We start from the raw sequence: 20,108 nt of genomic DNA, 5'->3' as shown, positions 1-20,108 counted from the left end.
TGTGTGCGTGTGCTTTATTCGCCTCGCTGGAGAGCCGTCCTTACGACTCTCCTTTATGGGTGGTTCCTCTCTTCGGGTGTTTTCCGCCTCTCTTCCCCGACTTCTGCCCCCCCCCCCCCCCACACACACACACACACACCCACAAACACACCCTTTCGCCCATGCACCTTCTCAACCGCTCCTTTCACTGTACCGTCGCGGCCGTGCTGAGTCCCCCTCACCATTCCCACACCGGCGCAACGACGACGGGGGGGGGACGGGAGGGGAGGCGACGGGCTTCCGTTCTGCGCCCGCAACGTGGGTGAGGGATGTGAAGGAAAAGCGGTGTCGCATGCCATGGGGGCTCCGTACCTTGCTGCCGTAGTTTCAGCTTCATGGTCGACGTCTTCCACCCAGCCTGTCGAGCCCTCGCTTACCTCACGTCTTCGAGAGGCGTGTAACGTCGTGAGAGGGAGGGAGGGAGTGGGCCGATGAGTGGTTGTACCTGATGCGGTATGCAGAACGGCAACGAAGGAAGAGAGGACAACAATTCTGGAACATGCGGCAGGGAGGTGGGGCGCACCTTTCATTCACCAGGCGGGGCTCATCCATCAAAATCTGATCACCACCACCCATCCCTTCTCTTCGTGGCCTGTTACTCGTGTTGTTTGTGTGGGTGTGTACACGTGCCCTGCGGCTGCAGCTGCCGCTGTCGGTCTGTTCGCTTTCTTTCGTACTATCTTTTCTCTTCTCCCCTTCCCCCGCCCGCCTGCCCTGGCCGTCTGAGGTTTTGACCGCGGAGCTGCAGAGGTGCACGGCCGGTGTACGGGCGCGTGCGCCTGCGCGCTCAGGTGGGCTTGTGGATATAGTTTCGTTGCACTTTTCTCTTGTGTAACAGCGTGGCCTCATGTGCGCGAGTATGCCTGCGCTTAAGCGAGTGCGCGTGTCGTCCTCACGGCGGACGACGCGGAGGTAGCAGGAGGCTGGATGCGCTACATCCTCGTGGCGCGTTACAGGCCGGCAATGCTAGTGCTAACGCGGATGTTGTGTGTGGGTGTTTGCTCTCTCTCGTCTTCCGTTTTGTTGGTTCTCTACGCCCCTTTCCCCTTTGTGTTTTCTCTTTCTTTTTTCTGTCTTGTCTGTTTCTTCGACCACCTCCTTCGCTGTCTCGGAGCGCGCGCACTTGCGTGGCTCTGTGTCGTCGCGCGTCGTGTGCGGGCTGGACTCTTAGCACATGGGCTCCCTCCCTCCCCTCCCCTCCTCCAGCGCAATGGGATGCAAGGTGCCTCGAGCTACCCCCTCTTCACCCTTTCCCGCACCTCAAAGAGCAACACCAACAAACGGCGGAAGGCCATCTCTGATCTCTCTCTCTCTCTGTGCGTGCGTGTGTGTGTGTGTGTGCGTGTGTCTGCCGATGATTGCCGGGCTTTTTCTTCGTTTCGTCGATGTTGTTTGTCTTGGTCTCTTCGTGCTCCTCTAACGCCACAACGGATGTGCGCGTGCGCATCGCTCTCTTTCTTTCTCGTCTCGTGTCGATGTCTTTACGGATGCAGCGGCTTTTGCCCTTCCACCCACCCGCACACCCACACACACACACGCGCGCCTTCTCTCTCCTTGTTTTCTTTTCTTTCCGTTTGCCTTTCTGTGTTTCCATATTCTCCGCTCTCTCTCCCCCTTCCCATGCACCCGTGCGCGCTCGATGTTTTAACAGCGCTTTTTTCGCTTGCCTGGCTCGCATTGTCGCCGTCGTCGTCGATGCTCCGCTGGTCTTTTGGAGGGTTCAGCATGGGACTCTCTCTCTCTGACACATATATATGTGTATTTGTATATATATATATATTGTATGTGTGTGTAACTTTATTTTTACGCTTTGGTCATGTGTGCACGCGTGTACGTTTGCCGGTGGCTCGGAGAGGGAAGGGGAGATTGAGAGAGGGAGACAGGTGGTCATCTCGGCTCGTCTTCGCCTCTCCTGTCTGTCGTTCAGCGGCTGCTCCTCCATTTTCCTCATTGCCGCTGCTGCACATTCGCCTCTGCGAGCACAAGCAGCCAAGGAAAAGACCAGGTTTGAGTGTCGAGTAGGGATGGTGTGCAGCGGTCAGTGACGTATAATCGGTACGCGTGTCTTCCTCTCATCAAGCTGCCCCTCTCCTTTCTCATACCCTTCTCCCCTCCTCCACGCCTGGCGAGAATTTTTTTTTTCTCGCTTGACCTATTTATTTCGCCATTCCCTCTCTGGTTCGCTTTGCCCAGCTCGGCAGCTGACCTGCTCGATCTCTACCACCGCCCGCGCTCTCCTGCAGCACAGAAAAATGCACACGCATGCATACCTATCTGTCCAGGCCTGTCGAGAGAAGGAGAGAGAGCGGACGAGGGCAGCAGTGTGTAGGCGATGTCTTTTCTTTTTCTCGCCATGGCCGCTGTAGCGAGCTTCCTTCCCTCTCTACACGCTTTTTTTTTTGGCCCCACTCCTTCCCCACTATTTCTCACCCCGCGCGCTCGTCGATCGATGTCTTCCATCACACTTTTCTGATGGGCCACACATCTTTGGTATCAACTACCTTCTTCTGGTCTCTCCTTCATCCAAGCTCCTATTTCTGTGCGCGTGTTCCTCGCTTCCTGTACCACTTCTGAATGGCGCTTGCATCTGCAGGACAGCTGCGTGGACGCTCTCTGTCGGTGCCATCTTCCATTTGTTCACACCCCTCAACATGCTATACCGTCCCTCTCTCCCCCCTCTCGCCCGAGTGTATGTTTTGTTGTTTCGTTGGCTTGCCTTTCGTAGACCTCTCGACGGGTTCACGCGCTCCTCATCCTTTCTATCGCTTTCGCTCGCCTTGACGTCCGACGTGCTGGCGAACGCATGCGCATCTGCGCCGCATACTTGCTCTCACACATGAGCCTCTTCTCTGTCACTTCTCCTCTCTCTGGGCGTCTGTGGCAACTCACCCCGCCTTCAAACGGCACGCACGCACAAGGAAAACGAAAACGGACGCCATCTACCAGCGCATGGATCCCCCCTCCTCTCCCCTCCTCCACACATATATATATATATGTTATACGCGCAAGCACGGTCAACCAGAAACAAAAGGAAAAACGGGAATCATCAGCAACAGCCGCCAAGTCGGGACCTTACTCGGCAATCGACGCTCGGCTGTCTCCCTGCAGGGAAGGCAGTTAGTGAGTGGATGGTGTGTGTGTATGTGGCTGGAGGCGGGCGCGGGTGTTAGCGTCCCGCGTTGCGCCCCTCTTTTACTCTCACACGCACGTGCGTTGACGCTTTCATGTTCTTTACCGCTCCCCCATACAACTCTTGTATACTTGTCACCCGTCTGCGTTGCTGTGCTGACGCACGCATGCGCTTGTATACGCTCGCGCGCGCGTGTGTCTTTTGACGTTTGTCTGGCGCCGCTGGTTGACACCACTGCCCATTGCGTTTCTCTCTCCCTCCCCCTTCCCATCTCCCTCTCCTTCTTCTTGGTCTACGGTGGACCGCCAGTAGACACTCCGGCTTCATTCGTGTTCTCCGTCGGCACAACCACGTTGCACTCAAGAGGTGTGGGTGGGGTGAGGGGCGGGTGTACTGTCTTATCCAAACTCCGCGGCGTTCATCGTCACTGTCGTACCGGAACACCGACATACGGGTGCACTCGAACTAATGTTTTAGCAGCACAGCGAGAAAACCAAAACGAAGAAGAGGCGGACATGCCGTTCAGTGACAGCCTCGCCCAAGCGCGTGCACCGGCGGACGCGACGGCGGCGGATGAAGCAGCAGCCATCACCGCCGGCTACGCACGAGGGCACTTCACCACTTACTACGTTGACTGCGCAAAGTTGCCAAGCAGTGGGACGGCTAACATGAGGGCAGCACCGGGCAGCCCTGCCGCTGACAGAGCAGACATGCGCGGAGCCCAAGCAGGTTTTATTCTAACTCTTGGGGACTTCAGCGTGCTTCCGCATCCCGAGTACGCCGGCCGCAGAGGCAAAACCCTCAACAAGCCACTGTTCCTTCATCAACTCAAGTCTTGAGCGGCAACGCAAGTTCTTTGATGTGAGGGGACAGTGATGGGTGACTAGCTAAGGGAGTGAGAGGTGGACTCATTGCTGTGCGTGCGTGCCTAGTTAGTTTTTGGCCATTCTCTTCCTCTTCTTGTGTGTGTGTGCACCTCTCTCTCTCTTGCCCCTCCTCCCTCCTCGACCTTGCGCAACGGGATGCAGACCTCAGTCTCGCCTCACAGAAATTGGCGAAATCAATGGACTGCACACGATTGTCTTGCGCTGCAGCAATAGGCAGTGTGTGTGCTTGCCCCACACCTCCTCCTCCTCCGCAGCGTGACTGAGGTTAATCTTGTCTGCGGTCTCTGCGACACGGTCACAGGTGCGTTCCCGCACGAAGCCCCTTCCGCCCACGACCCGCCATCACCTCCCCTCTTCGCACTGCTCCACCGATTATGCATGCTTCACCGCTTCCCGTTCACTATCCTCCTCTTTCACCACCACGACACTTATGCACCACGACATGTTAGAGGTTGCACCGTGTGTTCTCGCTGGTGTACAGACACGCACACAAGTGGATTTCTTTTCCGGCTACAGTAACGTCGAAAAGCTGCGCGGCGTGAGGAGAGGAGCACACGGCAATAGCGGAGAGGCGTGTTTCCATGACACCCCTGCAGCCCCCCCCCCCATCCATCTGCACTCCTCCAATACCACGTTTCCAGAAATGGCCTCTTCAGCTTCGTCAGCCATGGTCGAAATCACGGTGCAGGACCCCGCGACTCATCATGACCGTGCGTTTCTCTGCGCCCTGGGCCCACTCCGCACGCACATGCGCTACTTTGAGCCTCTTATCCAACGCCAAATTAACGAGGCCAAGGTGTCGTCGCCGTCCGAATCGCCCGCCTCGCTGGCAGTGGCCTTCACCCTCCGTGCACGGTGCAACCACGCCACTTTTCAGTGGCTGATGAACTGGATTGGCGGCAAGGCACCGCAACTCACGAACGACAACGTTGTAAGCATCTGCCTCTCCTCCAGTTTCCTGCAGATGCAGGAGCTGTCGGACAACGCGCTCATGTACCTCGGCGCGCACTTGAAGGAGATTGTGTCGTCCAGCTTTGACTTGACGAGCCTGCCAACACACCTGGTTCTGCGGTTGAGTCACATGGTGCGTGACGTCGACCTTGCTGCCGCACTGCTCCGCCTGCACGAGGAGCGGAGCGCGAATCACCCGAACCGCGCCTTTGTCGTGTCGCTGCTGCAACACTATGTGTGCCACAAACTGGGGGTGGCTGATGGTGCAGCAGCGTTTTCGCAAACCGGCGCGGCGGCGACAGCCAGCAGCGGCATCAACGGAGGCGCATGGACCCCAGCCGGCTTGCCAGCGACGCACAGCGGCCAGCTGACTCTTCCTCCCACCTGTGGCTTACGCTGGTGCCGCCTGTGTGCAAACTTGTTCGATGAAGGTGAGCTTGACCGACTCGGCCGCACCTCTCAGCTGTCTGGCCCCAAATGTCCAGCACAATCGGGGCCGACACCCCACGCCGGTGGCAAAGGTCATCACGCATCGATCGCGGGCCGAAAGTGGCGCGTTGGTCCACGTGGTGAGATCTTCACCACCCACGCGGCAGCGCGGCACACAACCCCGGTCATTCTCGAGGCGCCGCCAGCACTCAAGGGTAATGAAGTCTCTGCGTCGACGTTGGCTGCAGATGCCGCGTCACCGTTCACAGCAGAGTTGGAGCGGTGGGCGTGGCGCATCATCGGTGCGATCCGGTACCTGGGCTGTCGACGTTGCCTTCACCTCGTGAGCCTCCTCGACGTATCGCAGCATCGGTGCTCGGAGCTGCCGAAGAAGTTCTCGTCTCCGGACAACGAGGCTGAAGACGTCAAATACCTATACCTCTGGTTCGACTACTGCGCCGAGCACAACGTGTACGAGCGCGAGGGCGGTCTAACGCCTATGCAATACAGCGGGCCGGCTCACGTGCTTGCCGAGGAGGTTGTGGAGGTGCCTACTTTTGGCTCAAAGCCAGAGCCTGTCTCACGAGGTTCAGCCGCAACCACGGCCAGCGCGGCGGCGAGCCGCAACGACGTGAGGGCAGCAGGGATGGAAGGCACCGGGGCCGTGGCGGTGGGCAGTGCCGGCAACACCTCCACCGCTCTCGCTTCGCCACACTCGAGCGCCATTAGCCTCTGGGCCACCATGCCCTTCTATGTGAAGGAGGTCATGAGCGAGAATGTTGTGGACATCGACATCCTCAACTACGTGGAGCGGCAGCACCGCTTCGGGAGCGAGGCGCAGCAGTGCAGGGCTTCTGCGGCGCAGAACTACCCCGCGATGCGTCTGTCCATATCGCCCGTTGTTGCGGGGGCAGCAAGAGGCCACGCTGGCGGTCAGCTGGTCTCGTCGTCGTCCTCGCTGCGTCCGCTGTCGAGTATTGGTGGCACGAGTGGCGGTGGCACTGCGAGCCGCTTCAGGGGCAACAGCAGCGGCGGTGCTCGTGGCAGTCGGCCACGTGCCGACCCTCACACATCGCCATACGGGTCGCTGCTGTCGACGCACCGCTGATGGACGTGACTTTCAGCTTTCTTACCTTTTTCTTTTTGCCTTTTCTGTCGGGGGTGTGGGGGGGGCTTGGCATGGTGTGACCGTATTCCTGTGCCCCCCTTCCCCCTCTCGGTCTCGCGGATCTCTCCCCCTCTCTGCGAAGCGGCAAGGCACACGGTACTGTGGAAGCGGCGTATGTTTCCGTTGTCGGAGCATCTGCGTGCGTGCGTGCGGCTCTCAGCACACCTCATGTGATGTGCAGCGAGGGTCGTCGTGTGCTTGGGTGGGCGGGGGAGGGGGACCACGCGTCATTGGACTCGCGTATTGTGCGGAGGTCCCAAACTGGCGATTCCCTATTGACGGAGTCGTTGCCTGCTGGCAGGCTTCGCCTTTTTGCCGTTGTTGTCCTCCTACAAGATGGCGTGGACGGCGTTGTTGAACGTATGGCGGGACGTGATCACTGGCCTCCGACGCCGACTAACGCACTCTGACGCATCCCGGGGATGGATAGAGAGGCTGCGGACCGCGCCATCGACTCTCTTCCTGTGTCTCGCACGACGACTACTTAATCACTTACTTGTACGGCGGTTGATTCACCATGAGGGACCCACCGGCGGGGGGAGGAGGCGACAACATGAGCATCAAAGCGAGGGAGAAACAACGGAAAAAGGCAACGGCGACGCCCCTCTCGTGTGCGGAGGCGCACTTTTTTATGCGTCTTGTTCGCGTGTTCTTCTGTGTGGGAAGGGGGGGGGGAGGGAGGGAAGGAGGGAGGGTGGAGGCTTTGCAGTGCTACCGCCAGATGCGCTACGCTTCCTGTCGTCGACTGCTGTGTCTCCTGGGCTGTGCTTGCCATCGCCCTGTGGATAGAGAGCAAGGATGTTGCTTGAGCGAGCGCAGCTGTTGACCCTTGCCTCTCCCCATTCTTTCGCCGTATTCATAGTTCTCATGTTGTCCTGCTCCTGCAGCTGCTGCCTCTCTTACCCCCAACTGCTTTCTCTTCTCTCTTCGCTCGGTGTTTCCTTGCGCTGCCCTTGCCCCGCTGCACGTTCGCCGCTGCCTCCGTTCCCACTGCTTCCTCCGCGTGTTGCAGTGCATGCATTCGAGTACATGTCGTGCTCTGGCGCATCGATTCTGCCCTGGGCACCTGTACCGCACTCAGTAACGCGCGTGGCCGGTGCACCTTAAACACACACACACACACAAAGAACAAGACCGCTATGTATCTACACCCACACGGGAAGGCGCTGACAGACACCCACGCACACAACATCGTGGACACAAAGTGCCCAGACGCACCCGCAGAGAGAGAGGGAGACTGAGTGCGGCGACTCAGTATGCGCTTCCTGCGCACCCGCCGACAGCGCAGCGGCATCTTCTTACCCTCTCCCGCTACTCGTCGGTATCTGCACAGTGGCGATGCTGCACTGAGCCCAATCGACAACAGAGTGCACTGCACACATCTACCATGTGACGCTCCAGTCGTCAATACCGCACTGACCACCTGCAGCACCGCAGCCACCACTTCAGGCGTTGAATGGTGGCGGGAGTGGCCCAGTAGCGAGAGGCTGGAGAGGATTGATACGCTAATGTACCTGCTGGGCCGCTATCCACACACGCCAGCCGGGGCTGTCTCCTCAGCCTCTGTGAAGGCGGTCAGTGCCACTACCTCTGCCCCCACGTCATCCTTGCGGCCAGCACGGAGGACGCCGGGGTCATCATCATCTCCAGTTCCGAAGCAGCGGCTGACTAAAGGACAGAAGCTGAGCGCCCTCAACATGCACGTTGTTTCGGCACGAGCAGTGCTCGCCACTGCGCCGGCCGCGCCGTCTTCGTCGTCGCTTCAACAACAGCACCCTATGAAGCCTGATGGAGCAGGCCACCAGGACGGGTCTGCCGCCGCCGCGCCACCGTCTGCTGCGGCTTCGGTCCCGGCACGTAGCTTCCTGGCCACGTCACCAGCGGGCACAGCAGGCACCGGCGCTGCGCCCTTCACGCAGCTCGCTGTTGTGGAGGAGCGTGCGCGGCGGTGGCTGCAGCGAGATCGCCATGCCCAGCGTCAACTGCAACAGGTAGTGGCCGCCGACGACGAGGCATGGCAGGCGCTTCTTCAGCACCCGCCCGCCCTCTACGCGGACGAGGCGGTGGTCGCCAGTAAGTTCGGCATGGGTGGCTTCGTCACTCCCCACACGCAGGGCTTTAACGGGCTGTTCCGGCAGCAGTGGCAGGACTTCCACGTGACGGAGATGGTGGCGGTAGAGGATGACTCATCAGCGAAGACGTGTGAAGAAGCGGCACCGGTGGTCGCGGACAAGGACGGTGCCCGCCAAGCGGTGAAGCACTCGGGGAGCTGTGGCGGCCGCCCACTATCTCGCGATTTTAAGTTCAGCATACCACCGCTGCCGTCGTTGAACATCATACAGGAGGGGGATGCGGGCGTGGCGGGTGGAAGTGAAGGCCGGGGGGCCACGGGCTGTCGTCGCGAGGAGGCACCGGAGGCAGCCGCGCAAGCGGTGCCGGCGAATCCCGTGGAGACGTCATTCTTTCAGGTCGACGTGCGTGCGCGGATCCAGCAGCTGCAGGAAGAGGCTATGGCGGCGAAGAACCGGCAGGCGGCCGTCGAGGCGCTTCGACGTGACGAGAGGCACCATTGGCCACGGCTGCTGTCTGCGGGCGCACCTGGATTCACTGCCGGCGAAGCTGATGCAGACGTTATGCCAAGCAGCGGCGCGTCGCAGGACTCTTCGTTGTGTGGGCGCACGAGTGCATTGTGCAACGATGGCGCCAGCACCAGTGCAGCACCGTCCACGTGTGAGTCAGAGCGGCCGCGGTGCGTCTCCGGGACACGCGCGAAAAGCGAGAAGGATGTGCTCGACAGCAGCACGGACGGAGAGCGGTGCCACTACCTACAGTGTACTCTTCACAAGCAGCACATGGCCCACGGCCATGCACTGGCTCACATCGCCCAGGTCCTGCGCATCCACCCGCGCAGCATCAGTGTTGCCGGCATCAAGGACTACATTGGTGACACAGTGCAGCGGGTGCGGCTAGAAAACGTCTCACCTGCGGCCGCCCTCGAGGCAAACCGGCGCTTCCGGCGCAAAGGTCTGCAGATGAAGCTGTCTGACTTCTCCTACGAGACGCGGCCGCTGGTGCCGGGCGACCTGTTCGGCAACCACTTCCGCGTTGTGTTACGTGACGTGTCGGTGCCGCGCGCTGTATTGGCGGATGCCATCGCGGCCTTTGGCGAGAACGGCTTCCCCAACTACTACGGCTGTCAGCGGTTTTCGTGGTTTGGTGGCAGGCAGGACGCGGCGTTCGCGCTGCTGCGCCACAACTGGCTGGCCTTTGCTTTCCTCTTTCTGAACTACACGGGCAAGGACCGCTCGTTGCGGGAGCTGCTGCAGCGACCAAGGAAGTACCCGCACCCGACCCAGGACGAGTACCGCCGCCGCGTCGTGCGCCGCCTGCGCCAGATCGCGGTCGAGCCGACTGACCTCGACGTTGCACCGTTCCTGTCTTGCCCACCGCTGAGCGCTGTCCTCACGCACGCCGACGGTCAGCCTTTCAACAAGGTGGAGGAGCTGATCTGCGCACAGTTGCGCGACGCCTACTTTGATTTACATGAGCAGAGCCGCAGGCTGACGGGGCAGCGGCTGTCGAGCTTTCTCTGGAACCAAGCGCTGACCCTCCGCCTGCACCACGTGGGTGGTACCCGAATGCTGGACGGCGACATGGTGGCCCCTGCCGCCATTCGGCGGCTGTCCACCAGTGTCGACGATCGCCGAGACTGGTTTCACATCTTTGGTGACCGTGTCACCGCAGAGAACCGGCATCGCTACACTATTGAGGACGTTGTGCACCCAGGCTTCTCCTTCGACGGCATTGCGCTGCCGCAGAACATCGTAGGCGCCTACTACAAGCAAATATGCGACAAGTACGGTCTTGACTGGATGGCGCAGCACTCCAGAAGTGGCCTGAAGGACTTTCGCGAGCCGCCACGACCGATTATTCGCAAACCGCTGGACCTGTCGTATGAGTACGACGAAGCCGCGTGTGTGCTCACGCTGCGCTTCGCGCTGGAGCGAGGCTGCTACGCGAACGTCGCGCTCTCCGAGCTGATGAAGTCGGTGCGGTGCCTCGGCTCAGAGACGGTGACAGTACTGCCGCTGCCAGAGGCTCTGTGGGACGGCCTTGGCGAGGTGGACCCTGGCTATGTTACAACGCTGCAGGACATCTACGAGGGCTACGAGGACGGCGTGGGCTTTGTGAACGACGAGGCGCGGGTGGAAGTCGCCAGCGGGTCAGAGACGAAGGTATGGGATCACCAAGGGCCGCTGTTCATCCCGGAGGCGCAGGACCCGTTCCGCAAGGCGCACCGCTGGGGTAGTCAGCACCTCCTGCGCAACTCCGAGCGCCGCGAGCGGGAGGCGGAGGACATGAAGCGGCTCTTGTTCGACAGGTCACTCGCCACGCAGCTGAAGGAGGGCGAGGTGGACACCTATGCTGGCCACATTGTACCGCTGCCTCCAAACGCATCGGCGAAGCGGGTCTACGCGAAGGTGATGCGGCGCAAGCGGCGCTACGCTGGGTCGCCGCGGACGGTGCCGCGCATGCGACGGTCAACAACACCCACGTCGCACCGCACCGGCAGCTCGGGGTCGACCAAGTCGCTGCCGTCTTTTCAGTCGCTCAACAAGAACTCGTGGAACTTCACCTGGTAGCCCGGCGTGCTGTGGACAAGTACAAGATTGACGGACAGGACCACAGTCATGCGCCAGGTGTCGTGTCGAAGTCGCGCGCATGCTCAACCTCACCGTTCTTCGTCGCTTGCCTGTAGGATCCAGCTCCCAATTTATTTTCTCGACGTTGACCGTTCTATTGCCTCCTTTGCTTTCTCTCTCACAGACCCGTTCAAGGAGGTGTGCGCTGGTGACGCGTGTGTGGACTCCGCCGTCAACGGTAGCGCATCAACACGACCAACGAGCGACGCCTTCATCGGCTTTTTCGTCGCGTGGCTGCCTTCTCTCTCGCTCTCCCCACACCCGCATGCGAATGTGCGCGTGTGTGCTGCAGCACCGGCGTGCTCCCCGGACAACAAGGCTGCGCCGTGACCCCTTTGACGGAGCGGTATATGAGTCTGCTGCTGCTGCTCTCGCCCTCCCTCTCCCTCGGATTGCTTCGTCCACTCTCCTTCTTCCATCACCTCCCCGCAACCCGCCTCCACTTCCATTGCCTGCACCACCTAATATATATGTATGTATACGTGTGTGTGTGTTGTGCGCGCGTCTATCTGTCGTTGTGATCAACAACCATCACATACGTGTTTTTACCCTTTCCTGGGTGGCGCACGGGCGGACCGCACCTGCGCCGATGCACGACTGCACCACCCTACCCTACCCTACCCTTCTCCCCCTCGTACTCCACACCACATTCCTTCCCCTGTGGCGCACAGCAGGCCGCTCCCTTACGTCACCCACTTTTCCTGTGTGCCGCCTCTCCTTTCCCGTCTCGTACTGTCTGTGTGTGTGAGTGTGTCTGTGTGTGTGTGTGTGTGTCTGTGTGTGAGTGTGTGTGTGTCTGTGTGTCTGTGTGTGTGCAGGGGGTGCGCTGTCGCACTTCTTCGCTGCTACCGCTGTTCCTTTCCTTTTTCTCCGTTCGCCGGGAGCGCGCGATGCAGGACATGTACGCCCCCAAGTACAATGGGAAGTCACCGCAACAGTGGGAGCGTGCTAGCGCGGCGTCGCCTGCACCGATGAGCATGCCTGCACAGCAGTATCGCACGCCCAAGGATGACGCCCCGGAGTACGACCCATTGCTGTGGAGCAACACAGACACTTCCTACATCGCGACACTCACCACACACGCCATGAAGTACCAGGCTCCCTCCACGTCACAGCACGGCGGGCTGCGGCAGCGAGGGACAGCGACGTCTAAGCCGCCATTCACGGTTTTTCTGTCCTCCTCGTGGAGAACCACGCCACAGGAGGGTGCCACGACGCAGCACCCCAAGTTCCACTCTGTGTATCACCGTGGCCCCACCACGTGGCCAGGCCGCCTGCTTCGGTTTTTCGCACCACAGCTCTATGCGCGGTGGCAGGGTAACGTGAGCGCGGCTGATGTACGCCAGCTTTCTACCAAGGAGCTCATCAACCTAATGCAGCTCGCCTTGTCTGCTGGCGAGGTGGATCAGTCAGCGATGCTGGCGAGGGAGCTGTCGCACCGGAAGCTGACTCTGCAGATGAAATTGTCCCCTCAGCAAGCCGCTGCACCCGGTGCCGAGGCGATGATGCACGGAAGCCCGTCTCCGCCCAACTCTTACTCATCTCCGACGCGCCCTACACCGTATCCACTGGCTAGTGCGGATGGGAACTTGAACGACGGCGGCGCTGGTCTGTCTACCGTGTACCCGAGCGGCACGCACGGTCCGTCGCCTGGCGCTGCCTCATGGCACCATGATCAGAGTACCGCCGACTTCGACTCAAACCGCTTCGCGAATCGAACTGGTCCCAACAGCCTTAACAAGTCGTCTGTCTGGGCGAGCGACCTGCCCCCTGAGCCCTTCGAGTATGCTTCTCGCGCGGCTCTCGCAAACGGAGTTGGGGCGCATCGAAGCTCCCTTGACGAGCCGGGCAGCAGCGTCCCCTGGACACAGAGCACGCAGTGGCGCTAGTGCTTTCCTCGTGCAGCGAGGTCTACAGGTGCCCCCCGAAGAGTTGAGCAGGCAAGGCAGATGCGTCAGCGGCGTCAGCCTCCTTCCGTTCCAGAAGGTGGTGGGGGGGGGAGGACGCGATCTGAGGGAAAGACACTGTTGCATGCGCGCACATAGGAGAAGTAACGTTGATGTGCACCCACTCTGGTAAGTGTACATGGAGGTACACACGCGGGGAGCGAGTTACCTCCCCCCCCACACACACAGAGTGAGAGGGAGATGAGAAGGGCACGTGTCTGGAGGTGGCGTGCAAGTAGCGTGCTGCTGCCCCCTTACACCTGTGTCTCCCTTGGTGTTCTCGCTCTTTACTTTCTCTCGTCTAGCACTGATCGTGTGCAGTGTTTCACTGCATAGACGCACCTAAACGCACCACCTTTGCTCTCTCTCTATCTCTGTCTCTCGCGTCTTCGTGGGACGTGCGCCGACGTGCCTGTCTGCCTGTCGCGATCGGCCTTCATCCGATTGTGCACGCGCCACACTCTCGCTTGCGTGCGCGCGTATTGATCGCGGCAACTCTCTCCGAGGTGTCTCTTCTCCCCTTCTCTTCTTCTCCCTCTACTCGTAACAATCATTCCTCATCGGCCTCTTTTTCGTGCTGTATGCTTTTACGGTGTTTCCCGCGCTCCTCGATTCGCCGTCGCCGCCGCTGCCATCTTCGACCACCTGGCGCGCGCGACTCACCACTTTCAGAGCCCGGACCACAGAAGGTGAAGCGCGCGTGCAGCGAGAGGGAGAGAGAAGGGATCGCTGGGGGCGCCTGGCGAACGTTGTGCCGTGACGCCTGTATTCGCTTCGCTTGCATCTGTGTGTGTGCTTCTCCCGTTGCCGTGAGGTGTACTCAGTGCGGGACTTTTCTCCATCTCTTCCACGTATTCGCACTGACAGAGATACGCTTGCCTGCACCCGTTCCATCGGGTCCACCTCTATCCGTCTCCCCGCCGCACCGAACGCAGAGCAGCAAAGCGGTGAGAAGCGGGTGAGTGTGTGTGTGTGTGTGTGGAGGGGGGCGGGCAGAGCGAAGGAGAAAAGGCAGAGGGCATGGACAGATCGGTCTCGTGACTACTCACTGTGGTGCTTGAGCACGTTGCGGACACACATACACACACATACATACACAGACACCCACTCGCGCACATATGTCAGACCTCCTCAAGGGCATTCTCCTGCATCGAAAGTGCGAGGATGAGCTGGAGTATCAGCAGGCACTTCATTCTTCCGGCGCTTCCATGCACGGGCCAGCGTCGCTCGCGACTGCGGTCGAAAAATGTAGCGACACCGTCCAAGTCGCCGCAGACGATTCGCTGTCACCTGCGGCTGTGCTCGCCGCGGGAGCCTCCAGGAGCTCTGCCAGCACCACCAACATTAGGCAGAGCACGAGCGCTTTTACTTACTCGGAGGCTACGTCACTGAATGAGGGCCGCTTGGGCCACCTGACTCATGCTGCCAGTACCGCGGTGCACACCTGCTCCAGTAAGCGCCACTATCGAACACGACTGCCGAGGCTGCAATCGACTGCGGCAGTGCGTGTAAACGCTGAATCGCCGCTCTCGAATACAGTTGCGGCGGATTCGGCAGATGTGCGACGGCCCAACTCACCGGCTATGCCGGCGCCGACCATGCCCGAGGGGGCCAGCGCATCGCCCCTGGCAGCCTCTTTCTCGACCTCCTCTTCCGCTGCCCTGTCGCCGCTTCTCGCGGATTCTGCGACGCTGGCGCTGCCATTCACGCCATACCCTGTGCAACAGGAGATGATCCGCATGATAACCGACGTTCTCCACTCCGCTAACCCGCACGTCGTGCCGGTGGCTGTCGCAGAGGTACCGACAGGGTGTGGTAAGACGATGGCGTTGCTATCCAGCGTTCTGCGGTACCAGCAGGAGCTAAAGCGCAAGAGCCCCAAAGAACTTGACGCGTATCTACGTCAGCGGCGGCCGCTGTGGCACCAACGACGCCCGTCAGGGGAGAAGCGCAAGGTGCCCCCGAAAAGACGTGGGGGTCAGCGAGGTCCACAGCAGCGCGGTGCTGAACGCCTTGAGCCAGTCGCGGACGGCGACATCGATGCCGACGAGGGGCACACGGGCAACGAGTGCGCGGACGGCTGGTCTGTACCACCATCGTTCTTCAAACATTTTCGGGCCAACTCGCAGCGGAAAATCCGTGCGGAGCTGGACGTGGTCGGCTCGCAAGAGCTGCGCCGTCGCTTCCTGCCGCCGCCCTGTACAGTTTACTACGTCACGCGCACCCACGCGCAGCTTCGGCAGGCGGTGCGTGAGTTGCGCCGGTTGCATGGCGCGACGAGTGCTATTCGCATGAACATCCTCGGCAGCCGGGAGCGCTACTGCATCCACCCCAAGGTGATGGCGTCCAAGGCGAACCACACGTTGCCTGTGCAGGGCAACAACCTAGGCGAGGTTTGTGACAAGCTCGTGTCGATGGGGCTCTGCGAGATGGTGGACAAGTACGACGAGCTCTCGTGTAGCGCCATCGCGGGGCCGATCGGACATCAGCGTGGCCAGATATGGGACATGGAAGATCTCGTACTGGAGGGGACCTCGCGCCACATGTGCCCCTACTACGCCGCCCGCGACTTGGCCTTCTATGCTGATGTGAACTTCTGCACCTACCCGTACCTGCTGGACCCGCTCATTCGGCACGAGACGAGGATGGAGGCAGCCCTGAAAAACAACGCAGTTGTCGTCTTCGACGAGGCGCACAACGTCGCGGCGGTGTGCCAGGACGCGCTTTCGCTGGAATGTCCAAGAGACGTGCTGGCTCTCATTCTGTCAGAGCTCGAGCCCCTCGTGTCGAACCAAGTGCCCCTGGCACGCCAACCAGTCAGTGCGACCTCTTCCACCGCGGACGTGGCGCATGATGGCTTTCCCACCATGCAATATCCACGAGAGCTGCACCTCGGCGCCTTCACCTTGGTGGAGATCTTCTCCTTTCTGTGCGCCCTCTTCCAGTCTCTCAGCATCTTCTTCGACGTCGCGATGGAGGCGGCGGACGATCGTGAACGGCGAGGTGAAAAGCGCCATCGCGGCAGCGAGAAAGGCGAGGGCGACGAACGCAACGGTGGAGACTGCGGGACCGCCTACATGCAGGGCACTCAGCTCGAGCACCACCTGCGGCGCGATATGGAGGCCCACGCTGCGGCATACCGGCAGCGCACGGCGGCGCGGCGGCATTTTGCAGCGCCGTCCCCTGCGCTCGCGTCGCTAGAGCTCTTCCAGCGTGCCTACAGCGTCATCATGGCTCTCGGCGTCACATTCAATCCGTTTCTCTTCTCTGTTTTCGGCCTCTCAATGCTGAAGCGATGGCTCCTGCTGCTCCGCTTTCTGCTTCAGAGGCCGCAGTCCTTTGCGGTTGCGCTGCGGTCGGCGACGTCTTGGGATGGACCTGGCCCGGGCGGCAGCGGCACGGAGCGGTCGCTTTTTGGCGCGTTCTCTGCTGCCGCAGCCATTGCCGAAGCGCGTCCGGGGGCGGGTGGCGACAGTGGTGCGGTTCGTACCAATGCGGCCGTTGCGCGGTGGACGATTGACCTGCGGTGCCTCGACGGAAGCCTTGCCTTCTCGCACCTCCTAAAGACGGTGCATCGTGTCGTGCTGGCCTCCGGCACGCTCTCCCCCTTCCCCCAGCTGGCTCGTGACTTGGGCGTGGAGGCCTTCCTGTGGCGCACGGTGGAGGGCCTGCACGTGGTGCCTCCAACTCAATACAGCCTGACTGCGCTGACCGCTTTGCCTGTGTCGTCGTCATCGTCACATAATGGGACGACGACGCAGCCGCCGCTTCTGCCACTGCGTTGCACGTACGCCTCTCTCTCGAATCCAGTCTTCCTCAAGACGGTGGCGCGCGCCGTGGTTCAGCTAACGCAGACATTGCGCGAGAGCAGCGGTGGCGGGGTGCTGCTCTTTGTGCCTAACTACGCCGTTCTAACGGCATTGGCGAAGCTGACGCGCGAGGCACTGCTTGTGGCGCAGCGGGAGCAGCAGCATCAATCGTTGCACGCCGTAGCGCCGACTCAGCTGTTTGTGGAGCCGCGCAAGGCAGAGGCGCTGACGGGGGTTCTCTGCCAGTTCCAGAACTGCACGCAGGCGCCTCGCTGCGGCACTGCGCTCTTGTTCTCAGTGTACCGCGGCAAGGTGAGCGAAGGACTCGACTTCACGGACGACATGGCGCGCCTGGTGCTCTGCCTCGGGGTGCCGCTGCAGCCGTTGAAGTCGTGGAAGGTCATCGCGCAGCGCGCCTACAGCGGCTCGGATTGGTATACAACGGATGCTGTGCGCGCCGTAAACCAAGCTTTGGGTCGTTGCCTGCGCCACGTGAAGGACTACGGGGCTGTAGTGCTGCTGGACGAGCGGTACGCGCAGCCGGAATACCAGGAACGGCTGTCGAAGTGGTGCCGCGCAACATTGCAGACAGAGTCGTCGTTGCCGCAACTCTGCGCGCAGCTGCGGACGTCGCTCACGCAATGGCGTCGGGCGTTCAGTGCACCTGCCATGAGCCCCTCCCCGTTGCTGACTCCCTCAGCGGCAGCGGATCGTGCGGTGCGCCGGGACGACATTGAAGGGGTGGCCCACCAGGATGCGACGAGTTTAGCACGAACTCGACTGGGCACAGAGCAGCTTCCTTTTACACGGGTGCTGCGTGCGCCATCAGCGGTGTGGCGGCCTCATCGCACTGTGGGCCCCGCATCGGACGCCACAGCGAGTGATTCGCCACCTCAGAGGCGTGGTGCGGCTCGGCTGGCTCGTACGGCTCCCGGCGCTGTCGCTGGTGCTCGGCAAAGTGTCACAGCCAGCGCTGGCCTGCTTCACTCGCCTCTCGCCTGCACCGCTGTGAAGTTGCTGTACGAAACCGCCGCCGCCACTGGCGATGTCTCGCGGCAGGCCTTGCAGGATGCCATTCAATCTCTGGCGAAGAACTTCTTTGACAGCAGCGGCAGTGGGGAGGAGGAGGATGCCTCTGAATGAGGAGTGTGGCCAGGACTTGGCTTGCCGCTCTCCAAGTATCCCCCCCCCCCCCCAACGAGGGCAGGAAAAGAAAGCATGCGACCATTGGTGTGGTCTTCTGAGGTGTGTTGCCTCTGCTTCAACCTTGCTTCCTGGTCAGCCAGCCCCCCCACGTCCCTCCCTCCCGCCGTACACTGTTTCCAGGTCAACCGCGGAGGAAAGCGGGCAAAAGAGGCCAGTGACCGTGACGCCGACCAAGACTTTTTTGGCTTCCTAACGTGCCGTTGAAACTCTCCATGGACGTGCCGCCACCCTTGTGCGCGGCCCTCGTGGGCAGCACACTGTAGGGGATCCCCTCTGCGTTGCACTGTTTTGGGTTGCCGTTCCTGTTCGTGCTCTACGCCTCCCCTTCTCTCTCTCGCTGTTCCGCCTTTCGCAATGATGATTTCCTGTGGTGTTGGTGCGCGGGGTATCTGTGCTTCCTGATGCACGCGTGGACCCTTGGCCATTTGTTGTGCTGAATCTGTCCTCTTCAAAGTCTAATCGAGTGTCTGCCACGTCACTGGCTTGCCCGCGAGCAGACACACCCACACAGCGTGTCTGCACTGTCCAGATGGAGTCACTACGGATGCGGTGGGTGGAGTGCCCTCTGCTGGACGTTGCTGGCGTCGTTCTTCACCCGCCATTCAGCAGCGAGGACGATGACGACGAGGACCCTATCGATCTTCTGAACCGGCGGGAGGGGCACTGCTCCGCAGTCGTGTGCCCGACAACATCCATGGACGTGTCCGCGGCATCGCCGCGCGAGTCGTGGGTGCTCGTGTGCGGTGGCTACACCAATGGGAGCGTCTCTGCGACCCCGCTGGTGGCACGCACCGCCCTTCTGCCTGCGCTTCAGTGGGTGCGACTGCCGCCGGTGGACGCGCTCGAGAGTGACGGTGCCACGCTGACCACGGTGGTGTCGGCGGTTGGCGTTGACGCGATGCCAACCACAGCGACCGCTGCTTCGGCATTGCCCTGTGTCTGTAGTACTGCAGCCCCTGTCGCCTACCTGTTTGGCGGGCTTGGCGCTGACATGAACCGTCGCAACAAACTGTATGCCATCGCCTTGCACGTCGACGCCGACGCGACGCCTGTGATGGTGCAGGTAGACGAGGTGCACTGCACTGGAACCCTGCCCGAGGCACGTGTGCGGCACGGTGCTGGCGGACACGCTGGTCGCCTCTACATCTTTGGAGGCGAAACGGACACCCAGGAGCAGTCCAGTGACCTGTACGTGTGCGACGTGCAAGCGGGAGTGTGGCGAGTCCTCGCCTCACCGTCGTCGCTGCCGTCTCCGGCGCCGCGGCTGCTGTCGCTCAGTCTGCTGTTTGTGGCGCCGACAACGTTTGTGCTCTACGGCGGCGCGCATTTCGTGAACGGTGACCTGCGCAGCTTTGCCGACGTGTGGAGGTTTGACCTCGTCACGGAGGCGTGGTCGGTGGTGGTGCCTCCACAACCAGATGATGGTACACCCGGGGAGGAGGAGGAGTGGCGCGCTGATGTCCCGCAACGCGTCCTGCCACCGTCGAACGGCCATGCCGGCGGCGTGTTCGCGCTGCGGCTATCTGACAGCGCGACGTACGTGTGCGCTGCGTTTCTGGGTGGCAAGAATATATCGGAGGGCGATGACGCCGTCAAGCTCGTCTGCTTCCACCTTCAGACAGACACAATGGAGGCTCGCGCGCGCTGTGCGACGCCGGCAGCGGTGAGTGGGAAGCTACCTCACTGGCGCTACACGCCGACTGTGGTGAACACGGAGAAGGGCCTGCTGCTGCTGGCCGGTCAGTGTCGTCATCCACAGACGCCGTCCGCGTTTCTCCTCACCGTGTCCCTCGACAGCGCTGGAGGGGAGTAAGTGATCCATCTTTTTCTCCCGAGTCAA

The 20,108-nt window shown here is 61.1% G+C and overlaps 5 protein-coding genes across 5 annotated transcripts; all 5 read left to right on the top strand.

Moving 5' to 3' along the window:
* Positions 1-4,723: 4,723 nt before the first annotated feature.
* Positions 4,724-6,544, top strand: LMXM_28_1630 (conserved hypothetical protein; the record flags this gene model as incomplete). Its single annotated transcript, XM_003876956.1, has 1 exon — positions 4,724-6,544. One exon carries the CDS (start codon positions 4,724-4,726, stop codon positions 6,542-6,544), a length of 1,821 nt encoding a protein of 606 aa, XP_003877005.1.
* A 2,144-nt stretch (positions 6,545-8,688) lies between these two features.
* On the top strand, positions 8,689-11,247 carry LMXM_28_1620 (conserved hypothetical protein; the record flags this gene model as incomplete). The annotated part of the gene is made up of 1 exon (XM_003876955.1): positions 8,689-11,247. One exon carries the CDS (start codon positions 8,689-8,691, stop codon positions 11,245-11,247), a length of 2,559 nt encoding a protein of 852 aa, XP_003877004.1.
* A 950-nt stretch (positions 11,248-12,197) lies between these two features.
* Positions 12,198-13,196, top strand: LMXM_28_1610 (conserved hypothetical protein; the record flags this gene model as incomplete). Its single annotated transcript, XM_003876954.1, has 1 exon — positions 12,198-13,196. The coding sequence occupies one exon, from the start codon at positions 12,198-12,200 to the stop codon at positions 13,194-13,196; it is 999 nt and encodes a 332-aa protein (XP_003877003.1).
* Positions 13,197-14,851: 1,655 nt separating this feature from the next.
* On the top strand, positions 14,852-18,205 carry LMXM_28_1600 (helicase-like protein; the record flags this gene model as incomplete). Its single annotated transcript, XM_003876953.1, has 1 exon — positions 14,852-18,205. The coding sequence occupies one exon, from the start codon at positions 14,852-14,854 to the stop codon at positions 18,203-18,205; it is 3,354 nt and encodes a 1,117-aa protein (XP_003877002.1).
* A 592-nt stretch (positions 18,206-18,797) lies between these two features.
* On the top strand, positions 18,798-20,081 carry LMXM_28_1590 (conserved hypothetical protein; the record flags this gene model as incomplete). Its single annotated transcript, XM_003876952.1, has 1 exon — positions 18,798-20,081. One exon carries the CDS (start codon positions 18,798-18,800, stop codon positions 20,079-20,081), a length of 1,284 nt encoding a protein of 427 aa, XP_003877001.1.
* Positions 20,082-20,108: the final 27 nt, after the last annotated feature.

This window comes from Leishmania mexicana, chromosome 28 (assembly GCF_000234665.1).
Source record: "Leishmania mexicana MHOM/GT/2001/U1103 complete genome, chromosome 28".
Lineage (NCBI taxonomy): Eukaryota > Euglenozoa > Kinetoplastea > Trypanosomatida > Trypanosomatidae > Leishmania > Leishmania mexicana.
Note: the sequence above shows the minus strand (reverse complement) of the source record. Positions and strands in the feature narration are given on the sequence as shown.